Below are 9771 nucleotides of genomic sequence, written 5' to 3'. Positions count from 1 at the left end.
CGGGGGGGGGGGGGCGGGGGTTATCAGAGCCCGTCTAAGCTCACAGGCTCTGTGTCAGTGGCTTCTAGGAAAAAGCAGGACACCTGTATCTGGTTTGCCTTTGAAGAATGAAACCTTCATTTTACTTTTGTTATTTTCATTGCGCCTGATGCCAGGGGTAATTACGGTAAAGTCTGGATTGAACCGTGTCCTTGTCTTGTCATCTTGTCCCTGGGATGTGTGCCCCCCGCAGCGCCACCCCTCACGGTCCCCTTCCCCCTTAGATCGTGACCAGGGGCTGCGAGACTGTGGAAATGACCCTGAGGAGGAACGGGCTGGGCCAGCTGGGCTTCCACGTGAACTTCGAAGGAATCGTCGCAGACGTGGAACCTTTCGGTTTTGCGTGGAAGGCCGGCCTTCGTCAGGGGAGCCGCCTCGTGGAGATCTGCAAGGTGGCCGTGGCCACGCTGACGCACGAGCAGATGATCGACCTTCTCCGGACCTCGGTGACTGTGAAGGTGGTCATCATCCAGCCCCATGACGATGGCTCGCCTCGGAGGTAGGCTCTCATCCACGCTCGCTCCTTCTTGGCTTCTGTGGCAGGTGCTATCCTGCAAGGTCCTCAGAAAGTGTGGTCACGTGCACCTTCCACCTAAGTTGTCTGGACGTCAACCATTCGGGCAACTTCAAAGAGCTTTAAAAAAGTCATTAGTATATAGTAAGTGATAAACTGTCATTTTCTAAGCATTTTGTTGGGACGTTGAAGTCATTGGTTAACAGGATATTTAAGAGATCTCATTGATTTAGGATATCAACGTGTGGAGGAATACTGGGACATCAGATACACTGTTTGGTGACCACCCCATTCTGGTTGAACTGGTCCAGGGCTTTCTCATAAGCTGTCATGGGACACCCAGGAAAAGAAGTGGCTGGACTTGGAAAGCTCAGAGCGGATGGGTGGGGGCTAGGGACAAGAATGGGATTAGAAAGTGATACCATTCCATTGTCAACAGAAAGTTCTCATGCTCACTATCAAGGAAGCATTAGGCCAAGGGGAGAAAGAACTCTCACTAAGAACAAGCCACCCACCTGGCCTTGGCCCCTGTTGCGCAGCAGTGTCTATAGTGGTATCTGGAGCGCATTTTCTGTACCTCTGTCTCAAATGCAGTTCCCTACTGGCTGGCCAAGGGCCCTGGCTTTGGAGGGATGAAGCATGCTTGGAATCCAGACGTTAGCTGTGTGATCTTGGGTGGGTCACATGCTCTCTCTAATCTTCCCTTGGTATCCGTAAGATGGCATTATAATATTGCCTACCTCGTACTGTGTGATGAAGATTAAATAAGGTGATAATGTGTAAGGCACTTAACACCTTCTGGCATGATCAACACCTTACTCATCTTAGTTAAAAGAAAAATAAACTAAAACTTTAGGATAGTCATTTGAATTTTTTCATGCTGTAAAAGAAATCCTTGCTCAAAGATAGCAAAGGTGACTGTGCCCACTTTCTGATCCTCTGTAGTAACTCAGGTCACTCTTTCTACCCTGTCCATCTCCTTTGCCCATCCTCCAAACCAGCACTGTCCAGTCACACTTTCTCTGATGACGTGTTCCATATCTGTACCGTCCAAACAGTGGCCACATGGGTAGCACGCACTTGAAATGTGGATAGTGAGACTGAGGAAAAGGAGTTTTCATTTTAACTAACGAATTAAGATTCAATTAGCCACATCTGGCTCGTGGCTGCCATATTGGATAGAGGAGCTCTAAACCATGGTCTTTTTTAGAAAACAAACCAATGGTATACCACATTCCTCTCTGGTTAATGTGCAAAATTTTACAAAAGTGTGTTTCTATTGGTTATCTAACCATTTGCCTCCTGCTTGACTTTCTATGGTCTTGTTTCCTCTATCTGCCCAGTAAGTTTACAGAATAAAAGTTAACGAGCTGAAATTCTTGAGAGTAGTAGCCGCATGTCACAGGAAATACCCAAGGTGTTTCTTGTTGCCTTGCAGGATTCTGTCCCATTAAATCCATTTGCTCCCCAAGAATCCCATGAATCACTCATGGTGGTATGCGTACAAGAAAATCAGAGACAAAAATTACTTTCTTATGAGTCTTGGAAATAACAGAAAACAAATCCTTTAAAGTTTGAAACTAAAATAATTTTGTAAATGTTAGCCTTTTAAAATAAATTTTAAACCAGTTATTAGAAATTTTTCCATAAGATAAATTTCTTTCTTCATTGGCTAGAGTTATAGGTTTGTAAATTTTGTGGTGAGAATCAAGTCTTTTCTGTCTTAGAGGCTGATTATTTCTATAGAATTAGACCAAACTGTTACCATGTTCTCCCCAAATTAAAAAACATTTCTCTCCTATTTTTAGATTTGGTCTACTGTTTCTCAATAAGACATTTCTTTTAAGCTTTCAAGAGATCTGCTTAATAAAAATGTTAAAGTTATCATTATATTTGATATTTAAAACATATGATTTAGAAAAATAGACTCTCCTGAGAAATACGGAATTGTTTTTCAGCTAAAGCAAATAAACAAACAAAACCTACCATTTAAAAGTCCCGGGGTGGCGCAGTGGTTGAGAGTCTGCCTGCCGATGCAGGGGACACGGGTTCGTGCCCCGGTCCGGGAAGATCCAACGTGCCGCGGAGCAGCTGGGCCTGTGAGCCATGGCCACTGAGCCTGCTTGTCCGGAGCCCAGGCTCCGCAACAGGAGAGGCCACAGCAGTGAGAGGCCCACATACTGCAAAAAAATTAAAAAAAAAAAAGTCCCGCCTGTTATTTTTTAATCCAAGGGCATGTTATCTGCTTTGGTCTGAACATAATTAATTCTTTCTTTGTTTTAAATGCAAATTCTCTTATTGAAGCTATTCAAGATATTTAGAGATTTTGCCTTTGTCTCCTCAGAGTATCCTTAATGTCATTCCCTGAAGACAATCTGGAATAACCGTTCTCCCGTTCAATCTGGAATAACCGTTTTCTATATTTTTAACCTTAGCCAGGATTAGAACTAGCTGATCGCCTGGTAGTAAACACTCCAGAATTGGCCTGCCTGTCACCCACATTTCCAGAAGCCAGGAAGCTTTTAAGCTTAGCATGTATCATTTGAAATGCTTTCAATTAAGCCTTCCAATTTTCTGAGAATTTGAATTTGTAAATTTGCAAACCCACATTTTTGTTAGTTTGGGATCCTGGTTCTGCCTGCGACTCTCTGAGCACCCGGATAAAAGTGCTCGCTGCTGTCCGGCAGCCTTGCATCACACACAGGAAGTTATCCGTGCAGTGACAGCCGATTGCTTTAGACTGTAATGTTGAGTATGAAACGTCATTTTTTTTGTTTTGTTTCGTTATTTTTAACATCTTTATTGGAGTATAATTGCTTTACAATGTTGGGTTAGTTTCTGCTGTGTAACAAAGTGAATCAACTATACATATACATACATCCCCATATCCCCTCCCTATTGCGTCTCCCTCCCACTCTCCCTATCCCACCCCTCTAGGTGGTCACAAAGCACTGAGATGATCTCCCCGTGTCATGCAGCTGCTTCCCACTAGCTATGTATTTTACGTTTGGTAGTGTATATATGTCTGTGCCACTCTCTCACTTCGTCCCAGCTTACCGTTCCCCCTTCCCGTGTCCTCAAGTCCATTCTTTACATCTGTGTCTTTATTCCTGTCCTGCCCCTAGGTTCATCAGAACCTTTTTTTTTTTTTTTTTTTTTTTTTAGGTTCCATGTATATGTGTTAGCATACGGTATTTGTTTTTCACTTTCTGACTTACTTCACTCTGTATGACAGACTCTGGGTCCATCCACCTCACTACAGATAACTCCATTTCATTTCTTTTTATGGCTGAGTAATATTCCTTGTATATATGTGCCACATTTTCTTTATCCATTCATCTGTCGATGGATACTTAGGTTGCTTCCATGACCTGGCTATTGTAAATAGAACTGCAATGAATATTGTGGTACCCGTCTCTTTTTGGATTATAGTTTTCTGAGGGTATATGCCCAGTAGTGGGATTGCTGGGTCATATGGTAGTTCTATTTTTAGTCTTTTAAGGAACCTCCGTACTGTTCTCCATGGTGGCTGTATCAATTTACATTCCCACCAACAGTGCAAGAGGGTTCCCTTTTCTCCACGCCCTCTCCAGCATTTATCGTTTGTAGGTTTTTTGATGATGGTGATGATGGCCATTCTGACTGGTGTGAGGTGATACCTCATTGTAGTTTTGATTTGCATTTCTCTAATGATTAGTGATGTTGAGCATCTTTTCACGTGTCCGTTGGCAGTCTGTATATCTTCTTTGGAGAAATGTCTATTTAGGTCTTCTGCCCATTTTTGGACTGGGTCGTTTGTTTTTTTGATATTGAGCTGCATGAGCTGCTTGTATGTTTTGGAGATTAATCCTTTGTCCATTGCTTCATTTGCAAATATTTTCTCCCATTCTGAGAGTTGTCTTTTCATCTTGTGTATGGCTTCCTTTGCTGTGCAAAAGCTTTTAAGTTTCATTAGGTCCCATTTGTTTATTTTTGTTTTTATTTCCATTTCTCTGGGAGGTGGGTCAAAAAGGATCTTGCTGTGATTTATGTCATAGAGTGTTCTGCCTATGTTTTCCTCTAAGAGTTTTACAGTGTCTGGCCCTACATTTAGGTCTTCAATCCATTTTGAGTTTATTTTTGTGTATGGTGCTAGGAAGTGTTGTAATTTCATTCTTTTACATGTAGCTGTCCAGTTTTCCCAGCACCACTTATTGAAGAGGCTGTCTTTTCTCCATTGTATACTCTTGCCCCCTTTATCAAAGATAAGGTAACCATACGTGTGGGTTTACCTCTAGGCTTTCTATCCTGTTCCATTGATCTATAGTTCTGTTTTTGTGCCAGTTCCATACTGTCTTGATTACTGTAGCTTTGTAGTATAGTCTGAAGTCCGGGAGTCTTATTCTTTCAGCTCTGTCTTTCTTTCTCAAGATTGTTTTGGCTTTTCGGGGTCTTTTATATGAAACGTCGTTTTATGTTTCCTCCCCATTCTAAGCAAGTTTAGCCTTCTGCATTATTAGATTTTTTTTTTTTTTTTTTGCGGTACACGGGCCTCTCACTGTTGTGGCCTCTCCCGTTGTGGAGCATAGCCTCCGGACACGCAGGCTTAGCGGCCATGGCTCACAGGTGCAGCCGCTCCGTGGCATGTGGGATCTTCCCAGACCGGGGCACGAACCCGTGTCCCCTGCATCGGCAGGCAGACTCTCAACCACTGCGCCACCAGGGAAGCCCTATTAGATTTTTTAAAGAAATTGTACAGGAGGGTGTAAAGGAAGAAATGAGCAGCACTTTGCTCATTTTGAAAATTAAAGTACAGACTTTTTGTTTGTTTTGTTTTGTTTTTGCGGTACGTGGGCCTCTCACTGTTGTGGCCTCTCCCGTTGCGGAGCACAGGCTCCGGACCCGCAGGCTCAGCGGCCTTGGCTCACAGGCGCAGCTGCTCCGCAGCCTGTGGGATCTTCCCGGACCCGGGCACAAACCCGTGTCCCCTGCATCGGCAGGCGGACCCTCAACCACTGCGCCACCAGGGAAGCCCCAGGCTTTTTTTTTTTTAATTTTATTTTATATTGGAGTATAGTTGATTTACAATGTTGTATTACTTTCAAGTGTACAGCAAAGTGATATACATATATTCATTCTTTTTCATATTCTTTTCCCATGTAGGTTATTACAGACTATTGAGTAGAGTTCCCTGTGCTATACAGTGTGTCCTTGTTGATAAAGTCCAAACCTTTTAAATGAAATATCACTTAGCAACATGACTCCTACAGCAGAATATACAAAGAGATTCCTCCAGGTAAAACTACACATTTGATTTGTGGCATGGAAAATGACCCCATCTTTCACAAATTGAGTCTTAGGCCTTGTCAGGGAGGCAGCCAAAAGAAAACATTCATTTAAATGGACGTGTGTGTGTAATTTTTCCTTTTCAGTTGTCTTTAATATAACATCCATAAGGACTAGCAAAATGGCCAAGTTAATGAATTACAAGATATTTCAGTCTTTGTAAACATTGTGAATAAAAGAGTGAAAAATGCTTCAATTAGTTTTTTCCATGATCAGCTTTTTTTTGTCCCACAGGACATCAGGGAGAGGTAATTCTCCTCGGAGCCCGTCCGCTCCTGTCAGCAGTGGGAGAGGCCTGTCATTTAACAGACTCACTCCTAGTTGTCCACAGGTCAGCAGGTGTTTGCTTATGACTCAGAAGCTGCTGGATTAAATGAAGTCTTTAGCTGGGGAAGTATTTATGTGGAATCAAAAGGCACCCCGCATTTTGAAGTCCCATTCTCAAGCCTCAGAGTGATGATAACTCAGCTGTCCCTTGGCTTGAAAGAAAAGCAGAGCCATATTTTATTTTCCTTGTGGAGTCCCAGAGAACACCAAGCAGGGAAGGTTCCCTTTGGGAATGCTTATTAACTGATCTCGTGCTGGGAATGGATCCGGGAGAGGCTTGCATAGAGACTGGGAATGAGTGGCCAGAAGCAGTTAGGGAATAGCAGTCTTCAAATGGAAATGAGGTTTGAAAGGGAGCAAGGACATTTCCCAGGCAGACAGTCTCTATGGCAAAGATGAAGAACACTTTTCAAAACTCTTAATTAAGCATTGCAAGGCAGGGCATGGCCCCAGCCCCTAGCCTTCAAAGGTGACTGACATTTTATCAATGTCATTTTAAGGAAAGCACATCAACTTAAAAGGCTGATACAAAGGAAATAACGACTCATCAGAGTTATGCATGAGTTGTTATACAATGTGAGTGATTTAGTAAATATGTCCAATAAAAATGGAAATGAAATTCTATGCTGTGGTGCATCTGTTTTGTGTGATTTTTTCATACTTTGTTGACATACTGTCCAAGACATATTTTTCTATATAATGCAAAACAGTGGAAATTATCTCATGTTGTCATGACTTTAATTTGTTGTTCTCTGATCATTCTATAAAATTGAAGCTGTATGTTCTTGTTTTCTGTTTGGCTGCCGGTTGCCGTGACCGTTCAACTCCCCAAGAGGGGACGTGGAAATAGAAATGGGAAGGAAAGCTCAATTTTGTCAGATTAGCAGTTGATAGATAGATAGGTAGACAGATAGATAGATAGATAGATAGATAGATAGATAGATAGATAGATAGTGTGTTGTAATCTGGATTAAAGTGAGGTTTTAGATGAGGGTTCCAATTTATGTGTATAGATAAGAAAAATCAGTTCCGTCTGGTATTATCTCATGGGCCCTCAAGTTACGAATTTTAATGTGAACTGTGAAAAAAATATGGAACTTGAGGTTCCCAAAGTAACCTGACGCACGGTCACAATTCTCAGTCCTCTGCCCAGTCCTCCAATATAATGTTTGAATTATCTTATCCCTCCTAGAATATAAACATTGAGTTACAGAACGAACGTTGGGTAGGTTGCCTTACGTTTACTATGCATTCACTTCTTTCATTCATTCCTTCACTCTGCAGTAGTTTGTGCCAGAAGCTGCTGGGCACCAGGGCTGTTAAACATGGAAAGGACAGGCATAATCTTTACATCCATGGGCTCCTTTTTGTCTGTGTGGCATATTCTAAAGTACAGGACTTCCCCTCTATATTTTTGCTCCTTAAAAATGGCTTTCTCAAACTAGAGCAAGAGCTTATACCTGGAGGATAAGTATCTCAGTGCTGAAAACGCTCTCACACTCTCCCGTCAGTCGTCTACACCTTAGTACCTCTGCTTTTTTGGCAGTTTGAGATGTTGTAACACTGACACAGTGACCGGGATGCAAAGGGGGACAGTAAAGCACGAGCTTTCTGTCCGTTAGGCAAGTAACTGTCTCATGCTTGACTAGTGACACTGGGCAGTGGTGATGGACAGCCAGTGAATATGCGCTCTCGTGGAAATATATTCATCAAAAATCAGGCGTCACATAGCTGTTGAGTCCTCTGTTGAACTGTGAAGTATATAATGTAATAGAATGTTGTTCCTCAACAAACTTTCTAAGAAAAAAAAAGAAAAAAAGGAAGTGGTTGGCTTCACAAAGAACTGTTTGGCCCTGTTTTAAGTCGAATGCTGTGTTAGGTACTGGGGTGCAGAGGGTGAAGACACATTCCACCCCGTGTCTGGTGAGAAGGAAAGGCCTGGAAGCTGATGAATTTATTCAGTACCAGCCAGCCTCACTTCCCATGTAATAGACACACACCTTTTCAATTCAAAGACCTTTATTCAAAGGGCTTGCTTGGTCAAGTGGGTTTCTGGTCTAGATGTCTCTTTTACTATCTGTAGTCTAGGTGTCTTTTTTTATCTTAAATTAAGAAAATTGGTAAAAAAGTGAATTAATATTTCATTTAGTGCCTATTTCAGATATGACACTGCCCTTACCTTTACAGTAAGTTATCTCCCTATTGGAAGCGTTTAATTTTTTTATGCAGCAGAAAGAGTTTGTGATTCGAGTGAATGAGCCCCAATTATCCCTGTCACCTTGTTGTATAATTTGGAAAGAGTCTTTTAGCTGTTAGCAGGCTATTAGCGTAACAGACATTAAAATGATTAAAATATCGGTGATTACTTCAATCCCTAGGGCTATGAGGGCTCTTTGACAAAGTGCATAATATAAAAGAAGCAGGTAGTTCCTTTGAGGGGATCTATCTGCCTTTGTTTCCAAAGACTCCTTCAGGCCCTAGTGGAAACTGACAGGATGTGGGCCTCATTAACTGTTCTTTGATAGTTTCCTAAGGAGATGGGCATGTGTTTTGGAAAGAGTACCGAGCTAGGAGTCAGCTTCCTGGTTCCAGGGTGAAAGCTGTCTCACCTTTCCAAAGTCTCTGAGCCTTCTGAAAATTGGACACGTCCTTTGTACTGCCTCAGACATTTTTGTGAAATTGAAATGGTGTAGTGTAGGTGGAAACCTGTAAAGTGTCATACAAGGGAAGTGTGGGTTAGAAGTAACGGATAACATCGCAGTATGTTGGAAGACGTCACTAGATTCGTGGGTTCAGGTGAAGGTTCGCTGTGACGCCACCAAAGTGAAACCAACAGGCAATTTCAGAGTAAATGCAAGTTGTAATTACATGATTAAGCTATGCGGTGGGTCCATGGTTTACCCACTCCACGTCCTGCTAATTTATTCAACTTTTTTGAACAAAAAGAATACGTCCTGTTCCTTTAAACTTTCTCAGTTCTCTAGGTTTGGGGGATTTTTCTGTTATTGTTGTTGTTACTCTTCAAAAGTATTTATCCCTATTTATTATCCCTAGGACATTTCCCCTTTCATCGTTTTTGAAAGTCACGGGTCCTGCTTTGATGTAAGATGAAAGAATTAAGTAACGGGGTAATGATGCATTGTTCTACAGATGAATGTACATGAAGGGAATTTTACAGCTCTAAACTTTTCTGTACTTCCGATTGTTACATTAAGTTAAACTTTACAATTCTATAAATATATATTATCTAGAAAGAACTTTCAGGAAAGCGTATGGGCCTTTTGCTGTTTTATATTGACTGTCTCTATAGAAGCAAAAATTAATAGTATCCATTTGAAACTAACTTCTTTGAAGCTGTTGCTTTGGGAAGCTTGCATACTTCGTATAATCTAATCTCGACACACCCTCTGCTGTCACCATTCCGCTTGCAGGAGAAGCGTGGGTCCAAAGAGATTGTCCCATTTCTGAGCTACACATTGGGTTTTGAGCCCAGGGCATAGACTTCTCTCTTCAGTGGAGAACAGTTTGATTGCTGTAGAGGATTCCTGCTGGAAGTGAATAGAGAA

General features: G+C 42.0%; 1 protein-coding gene across 1 annotated transcript in view; it reads left to right on the top strand.

Moving 5' to 3' along the window:
• The window catches only part of SIPA1L2 (signal induced proliferation associated 1 like 2), a 110961-nt gene that overhangs the window by 53935 nt on the left and 47255 nt on the right, over window positions 1-9771 (top strand). The window contains exon 8 of the mRNA XM_007466991.1: window positions 264-538. Coding sequence (XP_007467053.1) covers window positions 264-538 — 275 coding nt within the window. The remainder of the gene's footprint in view (window positions 1-263; window positions 539-9771) is intronic.

The sequence above is a fragment of the Lipotes vexillifer genome, unplaced genomic scaffold (genome assembly GCF_000442215.2).
Source record: "Lipotes vexillifer unplaced genomic scaffold, Lipotes_vexillifer_v1.1 scaffold410, whole genome shotgun sequence".
NCBI classification, from domain to species: domain Eukaryota; kingdom Metazoa; phylum Chordata; class Mammalia; order Artiodactyla; family Lipotidae; genus Lipotes; species Lipotes vexillifer.
This window is presented reverse-complemented; position numbering and strand designations above follow the sequence as displayed.